The 21,501-nt window shown below is 45.8% G+C and overlaps 1 protein-coding gene across 7 annotated transcripts in view; it reads right to left on the bottom strand.

Annotated features, from left to right (window-relative positions):
- Positions 1 to 435: 435 nt before the first annotated feature.
- The window catches only part of MBTPS1 (membrane bound transcription factor peptidase, site 1), a 53,215-nt gene continuing 32,149 nt past the window's right edge, over positions 436 to 21,501 (bottom strand). For 6 of the 7 annotated variants that reach the window (XM_081336056.1, XM_081336060.1, XM_081336061.1 and 3 more), the window contains 8 exons: positions 20,882 to 21,038; positions 18,435 to 18,559; positions 16,715 to 16,792; positions 13,344 to 13,484; positions 5,804 to 5,935; positions 3,880 to 4,006; positions 2,981 to 3,111; positions 436 to 1,298 (listed from right to left, as the gene is read on the bottom strand). In XM_081336056.1, coding sequence (XP_081192182.1) covers positions 1,105 to 1,298; positions 2,981 to 3,111; positions 3,880 to 4,006; positions 5,804 to 5,935; positions 13,344 to 13,484; positions 16,715 to 16,792; positions 18,435 to 18,559; positions 20,882 to 21,038 — 1,085 coding nt within the window. In that variant the 3' untranslated portion in view covers positions 436 to 1,104. The remainder of the gene's footprint in view (positions 1,299 to 2,980; positions 3,112 to 3,879; positions 4,007 to 5,803; positions 5,936 to 13,343; positions 13,485 to 16,714; positions 16,793 to 18,434; positions 18,560 to 20,881; positions 21,039 to 21,501) is intronic. The other variant, XM_081336062.1, reaches the window with a different exon arrangement.

Below are 21,501 nucleotides of genomic sequence, written 5' to 3'. Positions count from 1 at the left end.
ACGGTGGTGTACGTGCCAACAGAGAGGGCTCTGAGTGCCGCCTCTGGCATGTGTGCCATAGGTTCACCACCACTGCCATAGTATATTCCTCCCATTCCTCCTCCATTTTGTAAGCCCCACTCCTTTCTAGCACTGATGTTACCTAGTTGGGTAATGAAACGATCACAAGAAAACAGCCAAGCTCAGAGAGCACGAAGGACCCCATAGTGCTTTTCCTCCCTCCTCCTCCATTTTACAAGCCACACTCCCTTCTTGCACTGATGACGTTACCTAGTTGGGTAATGAAACGAGACCGCAAGAAAACAACCCAGCTCAGAGAGCACAAAAGGCCCCAGAGTTCAATTCTGAGCTACAAATACTTTCTTCTATCAGCACTTTCTCTTTCATTTAGGGGGGAGGGGGGGCGGAGCTGGCTTTTTGTTCTTTCAATTTCAATATAGATAGCGTATTTATTGGAAAAAAAAAATTTTATCCACCAGCAACGGTGAAATCATGCTGAAGAATTACAAAAAACATCATGGTAAGTTGCTTTATAAAAAATAAATGAAAGGACTACAAGGTCCACACTGATTTGTTCCTGCTTTTGTTCAAACTGGGTTTCTTTCTCATCGTGACCAGGAGGATCACCTGAGTTCTATTTGTCTTCATAAGAGAGAACTTTTTAAAAATAAAAAATAAAGGCACACCATTCGAGGGGGTGGGGTGGGGGGAAATGGTGCTGCCATCCACGAATCAAGAGCCCCGAAGAGGATCTTCTCCTGGTCCCTCTGAAAATAAATACAGAAAGTAGCCTCTATTGAAAAGGTTTGGTCAACGTCAAAAGGAGGAGAAGGTGGGGGGGAGGGACAAAAGTCCTTCCCAAATTCAGAAGCAACTGATTTCCTTCTTAAATAGTGTTTTTAAGCCTTTGGTCCGTTTAGCTACCAAAAAATAATAGGGTTTTTTTCTGTTTTGTTTTGTTTTAATCTGAAGGTCATCCATGGAGTCGTCCCTTGTCAATAAGCAAAGACGAAAGCGGAAGGTCTGCTAGGTCAGGTCGAGGGTCTTTAGCAGTTCGATCACAATTCCCACAAAGCGGGTCAGTGACATCTTTGGCTGCAGCCCTCAAACGGACGGGGTCTTCGGAAGGTGGCTTTGCTGTATAATCTGCGGCCGTTTGACTCGAAGCTTCCTTCTCTTTGGCCTGCTCTTGGACTTGATTTGGACCACAAAAAAGGCCAGAACCACCATGGCGCCGAGGAAAGCAAAGACGGGAATCGTCCCTCCCACGTCCTGATTGTAACGCCCAGGCATGATTCCTGCACAGGAGAGCAAAAACAAAAAAGGTGAAAATCCACAGACAAAACTTATCGGTCTTTCCAGGAAATAAGATTCAGTTTTTAAACCTTGTAAGAAAGAGCTGCTTTTATTTGCATGTGTTATATTATTGATTTACTGCTTCAGTTTGCATAGCCACTCATCTCCAATGTGTTATATGACTAAAGACAAACAAAAAAGCCCCAGGATGCAATAAAAACATATTGGATTTAAAAAACATGTGAAACCATATAATGAGTCACCAAACGTTATGTTTGTTGCCCTCGTTCCCTTTGCGCGGTAAAAAATCCTGGGTTGTTTTAAAAAGGATTCCAACAACAATGGATAATATAGACGCTGAATTGAATTATACTGATCTGATAAAGCTATTTTTAAAAAAGACTGGTTCGTGATAAGACAAGATAAAGCTAAGTGAGCTATTTAAAAAAAAGACTCTCACAATTGGGGAACAGCAATAAATAAATACATTCTTCTTCTATAAGTCTTTAGCCCACATTTTCATCAGTTTGGGATCCTGGTTAGGATGTGAGCAAGGAAGGAAGGGAAACAGCAGCTCTTATCTTTGAGACATTTGGGGTTTTTAAAGATCACGAACCTCAACAGATGGGGAACCAAGCAAAGTTTTTTTTATACCACTATTTTCCTGACGATTCTTTAAAAGAAGGTCTGGTGTCAGTGCTGCTAACATCGAATGTTCTTGCTTGACAAGAGATGAAGAAGCAGCCATTTCATATGTTAAACTTGTGTATTGCTTTAAGACTTGTGTATTGCATTGGTTTAAAGTTGGGAGGAGGGAAGAGTAGGAATGCACTTTCAAGGCCATTTGTCTCTCTAAAGAAGATAAGGTTCTTCTAAGGCAGGGGTAGGCAACCTCGGCTCTTTTATGACTCATGGACTTCAACTCCCAGAATTCCTGAGTCAGCATAGTCCATGAGTCATAAAAGAGCCGAGGTTGCCTACCCCTGTTCTAAGGGAAGGGAAACTGACTCTTTAAACTAATTGGAGACTATGATTAATGACAAAATTAGAAAGGTGGAGATTTGTGTTTGAATATATTGTGCAAGGGGCGGAGATTTCAGATTCCAGCTTCCTTCGAGCAAGCATTTGCCGGTGTATTAGGCTAATAAAGGACTTTTAAGGTAAACAATGCCTCAGGGTCGCTTGAAAAGCCCAGACGTCGGAAACTTGACATCTGGAGCACATGCACTGGTTTATATTATACAGGTAGTCCTCATTTAGCAACCACAATTGGAACTGGGAACTTGGTCATTAAGCAAAGCTAAGTAAAACCACAACCATCCTTACAATCTTACAAAGTTTTCCTTTGCTTTACAGACCTGAGAACTGGTCACAAAGTTACTTTTTCATCACGGTCGTAACTACAGTCACTACCCGAGGCAGTCGCTAAATGAGCTACCCGTACTGTAAACACCACATCTTCAAAATATGATTGGTTTAATCTGCCAGGCCAAGGTGACATGCTTGGCTTCTGAATGGGATGCTGCCTCTAAAAAAGCAGATTAAGGCCAGCAGGAAAAGGACATGAATGGAAGGCTATTAATAAGATAATTGCCTCTGCAGAATGAGCCTGTGTCACCGTCGTTTATTTAGCAGACCAAACAGGCCCTAGAGATGAAGAGATGAACTTCAGGACAATTTTTACCTCCTGGAATATTCCATGCTCCACTCTCTCCTGGTGATAAAGGTCTTACTTGGGGCCGGTTCTGATGGAAACTTGGCAAGGCCACTTTATCCAGGTCAATCGATAATAGCTTCTGATGTTTCCAAAGGTTGCTAGAAGAGATAAAATCAAACCAAACTCTTTACGTTTCCTGGGCTGCTGATCAAACGAGACGACCAGAAAAATATAATTAATATCGAGAGCAGCAATGGCGAACCTTTTAGAGACCAAGTGCCCAAACTGCAACCCAAAACCCACTTATGTATCGTCGAGTGCCGGGTGGGCGTGGCCCATTGGGTGGGTGTGGCAATTGGGTGGGTGTGGCCCATTAGGTGGGCGTGGCTGCGGTGGTAACGGCAGACTGGGCGGGACTAAAAAGTTCAATCCATCAATTCCAACTTTGCGAGACCTTTTTTTTTCCCCGCGAGAAGCTGAAATTGATTGATTGAACCTTTAGGAATTTTTGCAAACGGCGGCTGAGGCCTAAAGCAAAAAGGTTTTATAAAACCCAGCTGAAGGCCTAGGACTGGGGTGACGGCGCCCGTGCCCACAGAGAGGGCTCTGCGGGCCACCTGTGGCACACGCGCCATAGGTCCGCCACCACGGATCTAGAGGGAGGAAGGAAGGAAACATTCTTGAGAGCGTCAGATGTAACGGCTACAACAGGTCTCAGTCGGGGAGATGCTGGTTTAACCTGGTCCAGGCAGAACTGGGTAGTCAAGTCTGCGCACCTTAAAAATGCATCTTTGCACATTTCCCTTTACAGACTCTTAAAAGAGCTATTTTATTATTCACTAGATCTACTTGATCAAATCTGAAACTGAAATTTTTTTCTAAAGAGACAGAAACGTTTAAAAAAAAGGAAAGAAAAAGAAGACAACCTGGGTGCTGTTTCGTTCAGAGGCTGTGGCTTTGCCCAGGACAAATGAGGACATGCCGGAAGTGAGCGAGGTTTCGGATCACGCAGATGAGCCTCCAGCACTTTGGAGTAGCGATGAAGGTGGTTCCCTGGAAATGTCGTAGAATAAAGAATGACTGGGAATCCTTGGAAGTCTGTCGCTTGCTGCTTTTTTCGAAACCTGAGAACTAGATCTTGGTTTTACTGAAGCCATCTCTTTACCCCATTTATTTGGGGAGGTGGGGGGGGGGTTTAAAAAATAAACAACACTGAAGCAGGCAAGCCAAAAAGAGCTTGGTTCTGTGTAAGCCACTCAAGAGTGTCTTGAGATGGGCTGAATTGCCAATAAATAAAACCAACAGCGAAGCGGCGGATCCTGGGGAAAAGATTAGAAAGCCGAAAGAGGCACTTGGCTTTCCTGCACAATCCGCAGATGCCGGGAGGCACCGAAAGAGCAAAGGAGTCGATGGGGCAAACATGCCAGCCTTGGAGAAAAAGCATGAAGAGGCAACCATCTCCCCAAACTAGGAATTGGTCTGACGTGGGGAGGAGGGGAAACATTTGAAATTTTTAAGGCGGAGGGGGAGGGGGAATTAGTGCTTTAAGCCTCTGCCACTTTTCACCCATTCGAACGGTTGCTTCTCAATCCTGCCCACTTTTAAGACGGGTGGACTTCAACTCCCAGAATTCCCCAGCCAGTTATGCTTTAAGGTGCGTGGAGTTCAACTTACAAGAATTCTCAACCTTGGCAACTTGAGGACTTTCCACTCCCAGAATCCCTCAGGTAGCTACAGAAATCAGCCCATCTTCCAAGTTGCCACGGTTGAGAAAGGCTGCCTCAGAACATCTCAAAAGCGTATAAAAATGAGCCAACTCGCAGCCAAACCCACTTTGGTGGGAACCTTGCAAGCTATAAGTGGGTTGATGATGACGATGATGATGATGACGATAATAATGATGATGATAATAATGATGATGTTGGAAGGGACCTTGCAGGTCATCTAGTTCAACCCCTGCTCAGGCAGGAAACCCTGTACCAGTGATGGCGAACCTTTTAGAGACCGAGTTCCCAAACTGCAACCCAAAACCCACTTATGTATTGTCGGGTGCTGGGTGGGCGTGGTCTATTGGGTGGGTGTGGCCAATTGGGTGCGCATGGCTGCAGTGGTAATGGCAGACTGGGTGGGACTAAAAAGTTCAATCAATGAATTCCAACTTTGCGAGACCTTTTTTCCCCCCGCAAGAAGTTGAAATTGATTGATTGATTGAACCTTTTTTTTTTGCACACGGTGGCGGAGGCCTAAAGCGAAAAGGTTTTATAAAACCCAGCTGAAGGCCTAGGACTGGGGCGACAGCATGTGTGCTCACAGAAGGTCTCTGGGTGCCACCTGTGGCACACATGCCATAGGTTCGCCACCACGGCCCTATACCATTTCAGGCAAAGCATTGTCTAATGTCTTCTTAAAAACTTCCAGTGTTGGAGCATTCACAGCTTCTGGTGGCAGGTGGTTCCACTGGTTAATCGTTTTAACCGTCAGGAAGTTTCTCCTTAGTTCCAGGTTGCTTCTCTCCTTGGTTAGTTTCCATCCGTTGCTTCTTGCCCTGCCTTCAGGGGCTTTGGAGAATAGCTCGACCCCCTTGCTGGAGAGGGACGGGGCTTCAGTTTGTCACCTGTTCCCCCTTGTTCTACAGAACACCTCCCACCACCTCTGCCTTGACCTTCTTTTCTCCACCCCACTCCTGTTGTTTTCTCCCCCCCCCCTTTTCTCCCGCTCCAGAAAAAAAAAAGATTGAAACTGACCACCTTAATAGAAACCTCTTGTCTTCTCCCCTCCACGCCAAATGCCATCGCTCTGAGCGCTAACGGTAAAAAAAATTTTTTTTAAAAAAAAATCAAATCAAATCACCTTCCATTCTCTCTGGCAGAATGTAACCCGCCCCGGTTGGGGGCCGCTGCCTGTGTTCCGAATGGCTGAGGCTCGGCGGCATCACTCCGTAGGACGTATATTGCAGAATGGAGTCAAGCAGCCAGAAGCAATCTGGGGAAATCGAACATGAATATATTAAATCGCGTCGGCGCTCTGAATAGGCCTGCTGAATAGCCAGATGAGCCAACTGTGAGCAGCACCATTTCTTGAAGTGGGATTTAAGTTAAAAATAATAATAATAATAATAATCCCTATCGATGCCGTCTGTTTTCCCAGACCCCCTGCGCCGTTAAGAGTTGGCGCTCTACACAGCTGAGATCCACCCTAGTTTTGCAGGGCTTCAGAGGGTGAGTGGGGGGGGGGGCTGAAAATGTCAAGCATTTTATCCTTTACTCTTCTGGAACTACATGTTGAAGGCAAGGTAGGTGGGAAGAGAGAGCCTGTTCGGTGTAGGGGTTAAGAGGGTTAAGGTGCTGGCCTAGAAACCAGGAGATGAGGACTTCTAGTCCCCCTTAGGTGTGAAAACAGACTGGGTGACTTTGGGGCACTCACCAGGAGACGGTGAATTCTAGTCCCACCTTAGACATGAATGCCAACTGACTGACTTTGGGCCAATCACCAGGAGATTGTGAGTTCTAGTGCCACCTTCAGGGTAAACGCAGTCTGGGTGGCTTTGGGCAATCACCAGGAGATGGTGAGTTCTAGTCCTCCTTTAGACATGAAAGCCAACGGTGGGTGACCTTGGGCCAATCACCAGGAGACTGTGAGTTCTAGTCCTCCTTTAGACATGAAAGCCAAGTGTGGGTAACCTTGGGCCAATCACCAGGAGACTGTGAGTTCTAGTGCCACCTTCAGGATGAACGCAGTCTGGGTGGCTTCGGGCAATCACCAGGAGACAGTGAGTTATAGTCCTTTTTTAGACATGAAAGCCAGTTGGATGACCTTGTGCCAATCACCAGGAGACTGTGAATTCTAGTCCCGCCTTAGATATGAAAGCCAACTGGGTGAAGTTGGCCCAGTCCCTCTCTCTCGGTCCGACCTAGCTCACAGGGATGTTGTTGTGGGGGAAATAGGAGGAGGAAGGAGTATTGTGTATGTTCACTACCTTGGGTTACTTACAATGTAAAGTAATAAAGGTGGGATAGTCTTTAATTAATAAATAAATAGTAAGAGGAAAGAGTCTGTTATATATAAGGCTATTATTATAGAAATTAAAAGACGCTTGCTTCTGGGGAGGAAAGCCATGGCAAATTTAGACAGCACACTAAAAAGCAGAGACATCACCCTGCCAACAAAAGTGCCTATAGTCAAGGCTATGGTCTTCCCAGTTGCAGTGTATGGCTGTGAAAGTTGGACCATAAGAAAGGCTGAGCACCAAAGAATTGAGGCCTTTGGTGCTGGAGAAGACTCCTGCGAGTCCCTTGGACTGCAAGGCGATCAAACCGGTCAGTCCTAGAGGAGATCAACCCTGACTGCTCTTTAGAAGGCCAGATCCTGAAGCTGAAACTCAAATCCTTTGGCCACCTAATGAGAAGGAAGGACTCACTGGAGAAGAGCCTAATGCTGGGAAAGGTTGAGGGCAAGAGAAGAAGGGGACGACAGAGAACGAGGTGGCTGGATGGAGTCACTGAAGCAGTAGGCGTGAGCCTAAATGGATTCCAGAAGATGGTAGAGGACAGGAAGGCCTGGAGGAACGTTGTCCATGGGGTCGCGATGGGTCGGACATGACTTCGCAACTAACAACAACATTATTATAGAGGCATATAGAGGTTATTATATTAACTGGCTACAAGCCTTAGTAAAGCTCCCCCAAATTTGATAGCAACAGAAGGATAAAAAAGACCAGAGTTTTCACTTATTGTCGCTCTTACTTTTTAGTCTCCACTACATGCCATTTTAGTGGAGGGGAGGCCACTCAATATCATGGATATATATTTTTTCTCTTTCAGAAAATCTACAAATCTAGAGGTCCACAATGCTGTCGGGCTAAAGACCCAAACAAGTTCTTCTTTATTACATCCAGAGGCCAACCAAAGTGTTAACAAACCGAGTGAAATTCCTTATCACTGATTACCATGCTCCAATTTATATAATTAAGATTTGCTCTACTAACAGGCACGAAATGATGGCAGCCTTGAGTAATGCTACCTTCTTTGCTGGTACAACAAACTACCACGCAAAATGCTGCCACTCGTGAAGAACATGCTCCCCCGTATTTGATTAAAGTATTAAAAAATGTGTGGAAAATGTGTGGAACTTGGCTAACTCGAATACACGGTGAAGGCCCCAAGACGAGAAAAAAAAAGTCTATGGTTCTCTGTTGCTTAGTGACACAGAAATCAAGAGAAGCCACACTGAGGTGCACTAGGCCAGGGATAAGCAACCTTGGCTCTTTTATGACTCGTGGACTTCAACTCCCAGAATTCCTGAGCCAGCCATGCTGAGGGGAAAGGGAGAGGTTTCCAAGCTGAGCCATGCTGGCTCAGGAACTCTGGGAGTTGAAGTCCACGAGTCATAAGAGAGCCAAGCTTGCCTACCCCTGCACTAGGCAAATTTCAACAGCAAAATCTTCGTAGAATAGATAGAATACTCCTCAACCTATGACCACAATTGAGACTGAAAAACCTATTGTTTAGTGGGGGGGGGATTAAGTAAAGTGTCACATGACCACCCACAATTTTGTGACCTTTTTGCACAAGTCTTTAAGCAAAACTTCAGAGAATTGCGAGTTGTAATCTCCTGCCAGCTTCCCCATGGACTCTGCTTGTCAGAAGCCAGCTGGGAAGATTGCAAATAGTGACCACGTGATCCCAGGGTGTGGCAACCGTCATAAATACCTGCAGGTTACTAAGCACCCAAATTGCAACTGGATGACTATAGGCGTGTTGCAGTGGTCTTAACAGCACTAGGACTTAGACTGCATTCTAACCAATGTGCATGATGAATGGAAGGAAGGAAGGAAGGAAGGAAGGAAGGAAGGAAGGAAGGAAGGAAGGAAGGAAGGAAGGAAGGAAGGAAGGAAGGAAGGAAGATAGCACTTAGACTTATACACTGCTTCACAGTACTTTACGGCCCTCTCCAAGCAGTTTACAGAGGCAGCATAATTGCCCCCAACCATCTGGGTCCTCATTTTACCGACCTCGGAAGGATGGAAGGTTGAATCAACCTTGAGCCAGTCAGGATCGAACTCCTGGCAGTGGGCAGACTCAGCCTGCAATACTGCATTCTAACCATTGTGCATGACGGATGGATGGATGGATGGATGGAAGGAAGGGCAACAGCAATAGCACTTAGACTTATATACTGCTTCACACTGCCTTACAGCCTTCTCTAAGCAGTTTACAGAGTCAGCATTTTGCCCCCAACAATCTGAGTCCCCATTTTACCGACCTCGGAAAGATGGAAGGCTGAGTCAACCTTAAGCCGGTGAGACTTAAATGCAAGGAGTAGTCATAAGTCCCCTTTTTCAGTGCTGTTGTGACTTTGAACAGTCACTAAACTAAAGTTTATTGGTCAAAGGTGAAGGACTACCTTGTAAAAGGTTTGAAATAGAGCAGCAAATTATGCTTCTGCTGCTGCCTTCATCATTTCCTGTTTTTTGAATGAATATTCTTCAGAGGTCGGAACAATAGCACGCAAGCCCATGCTCTGCAATTCGCACAACACACTAGCTACAGAAAACTTGGGCTTGCAAAACTGGTTTCAAAGCCCGCTTTCCGATTCTGGGTTAACACTCGACTGCAGATAACATTTTGTCAACTCAGACACCCCGTCAAAATACAGCGCTTCAAACAACGAGGAGGTTGGCCCAATCACTACATGAAATCTAGGCTTATTTATCACATTAAGCTGTGTCGTTGGCTTCATTTAACACAGCATGTGGGCGTCCAATCAATTTGCATGTAATTTTTATTAAAACTTTTAAACAAGAAGATTAAAAACCAACACCAAGTAGTATAGAGTAGGGAAGGGAAAAAAAAGAAATCAAAGAAAACGGATAAAGGTCAAGAAAAGAAAGGGGGGAAAAAACATTGAAAAGAAAGAAAAAAGATATTAGGTGGCTTCCAAGATTCTTCACAGCAGTTATACAGTAAACACAGGTAGTCCTTGACTTACAACCATCAGCTTAGTGACGGTTCAAAGATACATCGGCACTGAAAATGGCGACCTATGGCTGTTTTTCCCAGGACCGTTGCGGCATCGCCAGGGTCACATGATCAAAATTCAGACACTCGGCAACTGACTCACGCTTAGGAGGTCTGCAATATCCCAGGGTCACCTGATCTGCTTTTGCAACCTTCTGACGTGGGGAAGCCAGATTCACTTCACAACTGTGTTACTAACTTAACAACGGCAGCGGTGCCCTTCACAACTGGTCGTAAAACGGGGCAAAACTCACTTAGCGGCTGTCTCGCTTAGCAACGGAAATGTCAGGCTCAAGTGCGGGCGTTAAGTCGACGACTACCCGGATTAGACCTGTTCGCTGCCTTATTTGTAAAACAAATAAAAGTGGGATACCAATAAATAAAGGATAAACAATGAGGCTTTTTTTACGGCTAGCAGATTTTCTTCGGAAGGTTTAACCCGTGCAATGAAACCGCCTTCAAAGTGGAGAAAGGAAAAGGCGGTTTTGAGACCCACACAGCCTCTGAAGCCATGTTGGGTGCAAGCTGACATTAGCGAAGATTCCCGACCCTGCTTGTCTTGGAGCCCCGAGTCAGATTTACTCTCAAATCATTTAAACACAGTTCAAAGGCCTCTTCGTCAAATCCTTCCCCCCGCCCCACATTGCCCTTTGGTGGGAATGGATATTAATCTTCATAATCCTCGTGTCACCGAAGCGCGCACCTTTGATTTCTTTTCTCCTTAATACGGAGGTCAGACACATTTTTAGGATTTGCACATTATGTATGTGAGGAATTTTAAACACTGCTAAGCTTACTGAAGTCACAGCAGGAGTCACCGCCTCCATCTCCTAGCGTGAAAGGCTAGCTCAAGGCCTTTCTACTTCGCTGCTAAAAACAGAACCGAGCACCCTTCTCTCGTCCAACGTTGCTCAACCTTGGCAACTGGAGGACCCGTGGACTTCAATTCCCAGAATTCTCCAGCCATCATGGCTGGATGGGGAATTCTGGGAGTTGAAGTCCACAGGTTGGAAAACACTGCTCTAGAACTAATACCCGTCTTTCCCCGAAAATAAGACCAGATCTTATGTTAATTTTTGCTCCAAAAGATGCATTAGGTCTTATTTCCCAGTTAGGTCGTTGTTTTCCAGGAAATACAGTACTAAATGCATCTGTCTGTCTGATGATCTTAACTGGGGCTTATTTTGGGGTGTGGGGCTTATGAGCATCCTGAAAAATCACGCTAGGGCTTATTTTCCGGTTAGGTCTTATTTTTTGATGGGGTTAGGGTTATTTTTTTATTTTTTATTTATTTTTAATCCCATTTATATCCCGCCCTTCTCCGAAGACTCAGGGCGGCTTACAATCTAAAGCACAAACCAATGTGCTTAGCAATAGCCTTCATTCTATGTATATGCCTGCTTATTAGGGCTTTCGCCCCTCCCCCAAGCGGCATTATTACAAAGTCAGCTTATTGCCCCCAACAATCTGGGTTAGGGTTAGGGTTCTTGCTACTCAACCATTGAAAGGGAGTCAAGGGACGTTGTATGCCAAAGCAATATTGACTTCTCAATTGCAATACCAACCAAAGAATCTACATTGATTAGCTTATTAAACCTAAATACAGGTAATCCCCTAAGTTACGGTCACAACTGACCCCCAAAATTTCTGTCGCTAAGCAAGCTTTGGCCCATTTTGCAATTTCTTATCACCCTTAAGTGAATCACTGCCGTTGTTCAGTTAGCAACATGGGTGTTAAGTGAATCTGGCTTCCCCCTTGACTTTGCTTGCCAGAAGGTTGCAAAACGTTGCAACACGTGACCTTGGAACACTGCGACCGTCATAAATATGAGTCCGTTGCCAAGTATCTCAATTTTGATCACGTGTCCATGGGGATGCTGCAACAGTGTGAAAATTGGTCATAAGACACTTTTTTCACTGCAGTTGTATCTTCAGTCACTAAACGAACTGTTGTAAATCAAGGACTAGCTGTAATCCTCAATGGGATAGATTAAGATTGGTATTTTTTTTCCAATACTTATCCCAACCTTATCAACTTTAAGATATGTAGAGATGAACTTCCAGGATTCTAGAAGGCGAAGCCTGCAGATCTTCAAGTTGCTAAGATGGAGAAACACTGCTCATCAACCTTTTTATTATTATTACTGTACATGGTTATAATTTACATCAACATGAAATAAACCTTAGGAAAGATTAATTTTTTCTGAAATGTAGATTCCACAGGCAACGTGTTCTGGAATCAATGCAAACTGTGACTCTGGATCGTCACAGTACATTTATTTTAACAATTTCAAAGTAGAGATTTATAAAGCAACTGGAGATTGCAGTGTTCTGATTTCAAAATGTCCTGTTCCAACTTCCAACAAATATGTTGAGTATCACCTGTTCCAACGTTATCGGAATTGGCCCAATCTGAACACGGACTGTTTCAACCTCCATTCCATAAATGGAACAGACTGCTTCAGAGTCAGCCTACTTCCCATAAAGTGAGAATAATTTGTTCCAACAGAATCCTTCTAATGAGATTGGAAGTTGCTTCTATTTAAAACTTGTTTATTAGAGCGTTCTATCCGAGGCTAGCTGGCTGGCTGGCTAGCTATAAAATAAAGGTATAATCTTCCAATATATTCTGAATGTCTCCAATTTTCAATAAACATGTCTTATAATTCTCAGCTTTCTCCAATAGTTAATTTAACCACACAAATCCCTGACTGGGGTCAACATCATAAGAGTTTAAAAGCCAGGTTTTTAACTTCAATTTGTTGATCAAGCTACCTCAGTGTTCCTCAAATTTGATGGACGTGTGGTCTTCAGTTCCCAGAATCCAAGTCAGAATACTGGTTGAGGAATTCTGGGAATTAAGTCCACATGTCTTAAAAGTTGCCAATTTTGAGAAACACTAAGCTACATTAAGATATGGTCCTGAGCCATCAGGTAACTTGGTTTGAAATACTGTGCAAAACCGGCCAATTGTTTCGTTAATAAACCATGTGCAAACCCAGTCAGTCTCGGCTTGTGTGCAGAAGTGTAATACGGAAGGGCTTGTGTGTTGTAGTGCAAAACAAGACAACTACTTACTCGACATGGCATTAGGTATGAACAAGATCGAGGTTCCAAATCTTGGAGAAGATTTTTTTTTTAATACGGTCAGTTCTCTGTATTTCAGCACTGGCTAATGAAAGTGTCATGAGAAGACACATCGGTAATGAGTACAATAGAATTTACAAACGGCTTGTAAATCTACAAATTTCAGATCCCAAGGTGCCAAGTGGAAACTTTATTTTTATTTGATTTACGCACAGTCTTCCATTTTGGAATCTGCCACTGTGCTCGAGTGTTACGATAACTGGAATGCGTCGCGCAGTTTTACGCACCTTTCTGCCGGTGGCTGTCATCCAGGCAGTTCGAGTCCCCGTACAAAACAATTCTGCCTCCGCCTTCTGTAGGAACTTGGAAGAGGCCCAAAATGGGAACGTGTTCGACTATGGCTGTCTCCTGCTTTAAAACTTCCAGACCTAGGAGGAAAAGGGAGAGAGGGAAGGGATCAAACTGCATCAAACAGCACCCGAAGCTTCAGTCGGTATAGAATACGGGTAGTCCTCGACGTATGACCACAATGGAGCCCCAAATGTCTGTTGCTAAGTGAGACAATCATTAAAGAGAGTTTTGCCTCATTTCACAACCTTTCTTGCCACAGTTGTTGAGTGAATCACCGCAGTTGCTAAGTCAGTAATACGATTGTTAAGTGAATCTGGCTTTCCCCAATGAACTTGCTCATCAGAGGGTCACGAAACGTGATCACACGACCACAGGACGCTGCAACCGTCATCGACATGAGCCAGTTGCCAAGCATCGGAATTCTGATCACGTGACCCGGGGGGGGGTATGTTGCGGTGGCCGCAAGCATGAAAAACACTCATTAAGTCACTTTTTTCAGTGCCGTTGTAATTGCAAACGGTCGCTAAATGAAGGGTTGTAAGCTGAGTGTCAAATTTCCGACGTATGGGCTTTTCAAGTGACTCAGGCATTGTTTACCTTAAAAGTCCTTTATTCAGCCTAATACACCGGCAAATGCTTGCTCGAAGGAAGCTGGGATCTGAAATCTCCGCCCCTTGCACAATATATTAAAACACAATTCTCCACCTTTCTAATTTTGTCATTAATCATATTCAGCAATTAATTTAAAGAATCAGTTTCCCCGCCAAGGTCTTATCTTCTCTAGTTAGAGATGGCCTTGAAAGGTGCAATCCTACTCGTCCCCCCTCCCAACCTTAAACTCAATCTCTTAAAGCAGTACACAAGTTTAACATATGAAATGGTTACTTCTTCATCTCTTGTCAAGCAATAACATTCGATGTTAGCAGCACTGACATTGAGGACTACATGTTTAGTGGTGTGGGCAGAGCCGTGCCCATGGAACACGTCTCTTTGGCGAGGCACACTGGTTGCCAGTTTGCTGCCGAGTGCAACTCAAGGTGCTGGGTGTTGCCTATAAATCCACGGCACCGGGCCCAACAACTATTTGAGGAACTGCCTGTCTGCCGTCTGCTTCCCGAATTCAGTCTGGCAGGCCTGGTGCATTTTGGGGTCCTTCCATGAACAATGCTATCCACTGGGACTCCACAAGCACACCTTCTCTAGAGCAATGGCTCCCCGCTGGAACGAGGTTCCCCCCCAAAATCCGGATGGCTCTCACGACATTGTTGTTCAGAACTGGCATGAAGACCTTTGGCAAGAGAGAAAGAGACCCACCCTTCGCTTCCTTCTGCTTGCCGGTGTTGGATCTTCGTCTTTTGCGCTCGATTGCTTTGATCGCAATTTCTTCGTTGGAATGTTGTGAGCCGCCCAGAGTTGTGGAGAAGCAGGCGGCATGCAGAAAGGCTGAGCGCCAAAGAATTGAGGCCTTTGAACTATGGTGCTGGAGAAGACTCCTGCGAGTCCCTTGGACTGCAAGGCGATCAAACCGGTCAGTCCTAGAGGAGATCAACCCTGACTGCTCTTTAGAAGGCCAGATCGTGAAGCTAAAACTCAAATACTTTGGCCACCTAATGAGAAGGAAGGACTCACTGGAGAAGAGCCTAATGCTGGGAAAGGTTGAGGGCAAGAGAAGAAGGGAACGACAGAGAAGGAGGTGGCTGGATGGAGTCACTGAAGCTGGAGGTGTGAGCCTAAAGGGACTCCAGAAGATGGTAGAGGACAGGAAGGCCTGGAGGAACGTTGTCCATAGGGTCGTGATGGGTTGGACACGACTTCACAACTAACAACAACAACAACAAGGCAGCAGGCAAGATCATACATTATTTTCATCACCATTATCGCCAACACCATCACCTCGGTCAGCATCTGAAACCTCTGGCGTGTAACAGCACACAGCGATGGGCACTATGAAACCTGCCCTGGCCGCAGTAGCTGCCACTTAGCTTCTGGGGCCAATTAGTATTTGGTATTTGGTACGCTGGTCTGACAGCCGCGGATAGGAAAGTATTACAGAGGGTAGTGAGCACAGCACAAGACATTGTAGGCTGTTCCCTGACACCACTGGATGACATCGCCAGGGCTCTTTGCCTTGGAAGAGTGAGGAAGATTCTCAGGGATGACTCACACCCTGGACGGTATCTCTTTACTCTTCTACCATCCGGTAGGAGATATAGGAAAATAGCCAGCCGTACCAACAGGCTGAAAAATAGCTTTTATCCGTGGGCTGTTAGGCTTTTAAATGGGACATAATCTTATGCAGGATTGACTTGGGAGGCCGGTGTGTGGTGTGGTTGGTTCACATAGTGTGGTGGGATGGAGGGTTTGTTGTCACTGTGTGTTGGGGGGAGAGAGCACGGGGGGGGAGGCTCAGCTAATCTCAATGTACACATGTTGTACTTTGACAATAAAGGTTTATTATTATTATTAATTAGAAAAAAAGATGGTTGTCTGTCGGAGAGAGATTGGCAAAGCCGGGGGAGGAGTCAAGCAGGGAATTAGTCTGGAATCCTTACGTAGGCACAAGAAGGCAAGATCCGACCGCCCTTGAACCTTATTTAGCCTGGCCCGGGTACAAATCGCCAGTCTGGGAAGATTTCCAGGAAATAGGCATTGAGCAATTAAAGTAGCTTTGAAGCTTTCACATCTAGATCTGGTTGTTCACATCTGACATTGCCACCCTTAAAAGTTCTCCAAATCTGGACATCTACACTCACCCAGTAAGATTGGGAAGAGAGGGGTTTTTGTTTTGTTTTTTTGCAGAAGGTCATCTGGGGGTAAAACTTTTCAGGGATGGCTGAACATCTCTTCCATGCAACAGTTTACCCCAGATATTCAATCCTCTTCTACCTCACTAAGATTCTGGAGGGCTCTTTTAAGAACATACTCAGGGATGCCTGAACCTCACTGTAGGTAACTCTATTCATAGTGCATAATTGTTATTTTATGCTAGTGCTTCATATGTCAGGTGTTTGTAATCCTTTATTTTGGCATTCAGAAAGCTGCTTAGGGGAATTTAGTGGCGTAGGAGTCTTAGGAAACAAAATAATAAAGGATCAAAGTACATTCCCTCAAACAAGAGATGTAAAATACGGTTTTCTTCTTTTCTTACGCACTTAGTACACTTTAAAGTAACACGTTTCCTGGACCTCCCAAGGAATAGATTACCTACATTAATGCCAAGTTTTCCCAAGCTTTCCTTGTTAAAAGAAAACAGGAGATTCAAGCTCACATCTACAAGAATATTAAACAGAAGAGAGGAACTCGGTACCTTGATCCTTAAAAGTCTGTGCAATTACAGTGCCATCTTCTGGAAACTTTGCAATACTGCACCCCGAGGCATAATTCACTGAAAATGAAATACACGTATTTGTGTGTTAGACCAGAGTTCCCCAACCTTTTTCGCTTTGCGGACCAGCGTCGGGGGGGGAGGAAGAGAGGGGATGGTTCCGTGTGAGCGGCGGGCAAACGTGCATGATCGTGCAGCTCTGTTGGCGCAAGTGGCATGCGCATGCGCCCGCGGCTCACGCAAATGAAGCACACGCATGCACGCTCCCTGCTCAAGCAAGTGGGGATGCATGCGCGTGCACACACCCACTCCTTCCGCGGCCCGGTTCTAAAAGGCTCAAGGCCCAGTAGTGGCCCGCAGCCTGGGGATTGGAGACCCCTGTGTTAGGCAATTCTACTTCATTTTAATTAAAAAACCTGTAGCCAATGATTCCTCTCTATTCCAGGGCTCTTCAAACTTGGCCCTTTTATGAGTTGTGGACTTCAACTCCCAAAATTCCTCAGCCAGGCACGCTGGCTGAGGAATTCTGGGAGTTGAAGTCCACAACTCATAAAAGGGCCAAGTCTGAAGACACCCCCCCCCCTGCTTTATTCCACTCTTCTTTCTCTTAGCACTACTTTTATCCGTTCCTCAGATTACTATTTCTTCACTGGTTGTCTCCTCTATTCCAAGCTCCTTTTGTAGCTCTGTTGCCCTTAGCTAGCTTATCCTTGGGAGATTTCTCTCTCTTTCTTCTTTTCCTTCATCAAATGAAAATTAGAACAGCTTGAGATATACCGTGTACGACAGACGATATGTGAAAAGGGTATCATGAATGACTTCTGTATGGAAATATTAGGAGAAAAGGAAAAGAGTGTAAAGCAATTGCTCTATCTCAGTTATTCCCAGCCTGTGGTCCACAAATCCCTGGGGGGTGGCGCGATGTTGTCGCCACAGGGGATCCGCAAAGACTTGGAAGAAATGTTATGATTTATTTCTTAAGTCTGTGATCCATGTCCAGAAAAGGTATTTAAAGTGGGCTTGGGGTGAAGAAACGGTTGAGAACCATTGCTCTACGTCAGGGATAGGCAACCTTGGCTCTTTTATAACTCGTGGACTTCAACTCCCAGAATTCCTAAGCCAGCATGGCTCAGCTTGGAAACCTCTCCCTTTCCCCTCAGCATGGCTGGCTCAGGAATTCTGGGAGTTGAAGTCCACGAGTCATAAAAGAGCCAAGGTCGCCTACCCCTGACCTAGGTGATCCCTATCCAACCCAAAGGAAGGCGTTGAAAGTTCTGACAAGTAATGGGATCTGATAATATTATGCTTTCAGGAAATGGACTTGGGGATGGTCCATCACTGGAGGCTTTCAAAAAAAAAGATTGGACAACCATTTGTCTCAGGTGGTATGAAGCCTCACGGACGGTGGGTTGGAGCAGAAGACCTTCAAGGACCCGTTCTAGCCCTATGATCCGGTGGACTGCAAGGACTGTGGCTTGTTCTTCGCACCTTAAGACTCCTTGTGGGAAGCCCACTTCAAAGAGAACCTACATGTGGCTTTTCAAAGAGGCATTTGTAAACGTCTTGGATTCGATCCCGCTGGATATGGTGGAACCACAGACGCTTGTCCCTCAATCTGGCCCTTCTCATCACAGACTCCTTTGTTGTAACTTTGAACATTCACTAAGCGAATAGTCGTCAGGGGAGAACGTCCCGTACTTACTTTCCTGGCTTTCCAAGGTGAAATCTCCTTCGTAGAGCCCATCGCTAAAGGCCATGCCCCAGACGGAGAGGAGATCGTTGAGGGCTGGAATATTGGCTCCTCCAGTATCCGGCATCCACCACTGCCTGAGAAATCAGCAGAAGAGCACCAGCGATGTTCGGGGAGGGGGAGGAGAAGACATGTATAAAGACTAGTTACCGTACAGGTAGTCCTCGACGTACGACCACAATGGAAACCCCCCCCAAATTTCTGTTGCTAAGTGAAGCGTTCCGTTAAGTGAGTTTTGCAACAGTTCTTGCCACCATTGTTCAGGGAACCCCCTCCAGCTATGAAGTTAACGACACGGCTATTAAGCGAACCCGGCTTTCCCTCTCCCCCCTACCCCCCCCCCCCGTTGACTTTGCTTGTCAGAAGGTCGCAAAAGAGGATCACGTGATCCCGGGACACTGCAAGCGTCATAAACACGAGTCATTTGCCGAGTGTCTGAATTTTGATCGCGTGACCCTGGGGATGCTGCAGCGGTCGCAAGCGTGAAAAATGGTCGCGGACCTTTTCTCACAGTGCCGTTGTAACGCTGAACGGTCTCACTAAATGAACTGCTGTAATTCGAGGACTACCTGTACAAACGGGATCCCATCTACCTGATCTGCATGCCACGGTTGCGGTCAACCCCCCCCAGGGCGACAGTAAGCATGATAATTTGACAGAAGAAGCCCTTTTAGAGGTGAGCCTCAGCTCTTAAGGGGCTTAAAATAAAATTCTACGCGGGGCTTCTAAGGGTTGAGCTAAATGGCTAGCACCTCAGCATTCCCTGTAATCCTGGCTTAAATGAATTAAAGGTTTACAGTGCTCTCTCTTATCCATTTTGAAATAACCTTTTACATTTTAAAAGCATCATCCCCTGAAGGAACAAAAAGCCCAGTGAAATACGGCGCTTTAATCATGAATCAGAATTTTCTAATCAGATGTCTAAGGCAAAAAAACCAAACAAAACAAATTTGATTGGATTTGCAAGCAATGCTAAGCCGGGATTTATTGCCGTTAAGTTGGAACATGCCCGTCTAAAGCCGCAGGCTCCCAGGTTGCTCTGCCTTCCACACGTCTAAGAGAGGAGAAGCCCGCTTGCAGTGAATATTGGCTTAATATTATATTTGAACCAGCTTCTAGGGCTTAAAAGAAATTTCAGCTGGTCAAGCAAAGCAGCCAAAAAAGAAACGGGGTTTGAAGGTGTTTTCAGAGCAGGTCTGAGAGGAACAAAGAGAAGCAGCTTTGGTACAAAGAGACACAAAGTGTGTTAGACGTTCTCCCAGCTCACAAAAGAAATATATGGGTGCAATGTTAACACCCAGCTCGCTGGCCTTTTATACTCTGGGAATTATGGAACTCCTATCTTGCCACTCATTGCAGCAAGAAAACACAGTACAGGCCATCGACTTACAACAGTTCATTTAATGGCCGTTCAAAATTACAAAGGCACTGGAAAAAGTGACTTACGGCCATTTTTCGCAGTCAACCACCTTTGTAGCATCCCCGTGATCATGTGATGCAAATTCAGCGGCTTGGCAACTGGCTCATACTTAACGACCGTTGCCATGTCTCCGGGTGATGCGGTCACCTTTTGCAACTCTCTGGCCAGCCAAAGTCAAGGGGGAAGAAAAAGATTCACTTCACAACCGTGTGACCAACTTAAGCACCGCACTTAACAACTGTGGCGAGACAGGTGGTAAAATGGGGCAAAACTCAAGTTAACACTTGTCTCACTTAACAACAGGAATTTTGGGCTCGATTGTGGTGGTGGGCTAACTGTATGTATGTGGGTAGTCTTCAGGTTACGACAGCAACACTGGGATGGCCACTGCCAAGGGAGGCAATTGTATCTGTAATTCTGTAAACTGTGAGGTCACGTGGCAATGGTCATCCTGCCATTCCCGTTTCTGTCATTAACTGAATCCCACCGGTCGTTAGCAGAGGACCTGCCCCAGTCCAGACCATTCCCAGCTTGGTCCCCCCCAAGCCCAGAGTCTCGGATCTTCCACTGCCTTCCTTTCAACCATGTGTCCCCAACCTGTGGGCTACAGCCCACTCCCAGGCTGCGGCCTGATGGACACTGGGCTGCAGAACAGGCTGGCCATTGCACGCATTCACCCCCACTCGTGCTAGTGCCGCCACCGCTACGCAAAAGGGGCGCTGCGCGACAAAAACAGGGCGGTGCGAGTGTCACGTGGGCACTAGCACCGCCCCGTTTGCACTGTGCATGCGCGCGCATCAAATGCATTCCCCCTCTCTTTCCCTCCGGTCCGCCAGTCGAGAAAGGTTGGAGACCTCTGCTTTAAACTCTCTCCCCCCCATCTATCTCCCCCTCCCACCCACCTGCCCCTCTGCCATTCAGTTGCCCCGCCTCCCCGTGGAAAAGAGAACCATTTGCGAAGGCTTCCAATCTCTCTTACCGTGTGTTTTCGTCGTAAAACTTCACTTTCCTCATCACAGAAGTGTTGTACCAATCGCTGAACACGACGAGCGACAGTCCGTTGTCGACATCCCTTCTCAGCTTGACGATTTCTTCTGGGAAATACTCTTCCTCGCTGTCCACCATCAGCAACGTTCCTGCATAAACAGAATCTGGAGGCTGCAGATGATCGGCGTCAACATACGTATCAGATTATTGGGATGAATGGAAAAAGAGGGTCAAATAGCCATACAGGTCGCTGCCTTGAGGCCTCCCCCTCCTTTTTCTTAAATATGGTATACTGGTAGTCCTTGACCTACGGCGACAGCTGAGACCAAAATTTCCATTGCTAAGCCAGACAGCCGTTATGTCGACGCTGCTTACATCGGATGTTCTTGCTTTGACAACCGATGGAAAAGGCAGCCGTTTTCTCTGTTTCTCTTTTTTCTTGCTTTTAGAATTAATTGGCGCTGGGAGGAGGGATTGGGATGCGAGCTCAGTTAGCCATAATAATAATAACTCTGCCGTGGGAACCCAAGCACAAACTGGGTCCAGAGCTGATAACGACTGGCGGGCTGGAGAGCTGGGGAGAAAGCCTGCGCTTTAAGCTAATTGGGGAAT

This window comes from Vipera berus, assembly GCF_964194415.1.
Source record: "Vipera berus genome assembly, chromosome: 10".
NCBI classification, from domain to species: Eukaryota; Metazoa; Chordata; class Lepidosauria; order Squamata; family Viperidae; genus Vipera; species Vipera berus.
The sequence above is the reverse complement of the archived record's forward strand: the minus strand, read 5'-3'. Positions and strand labels throughout refer to the sequence as shown.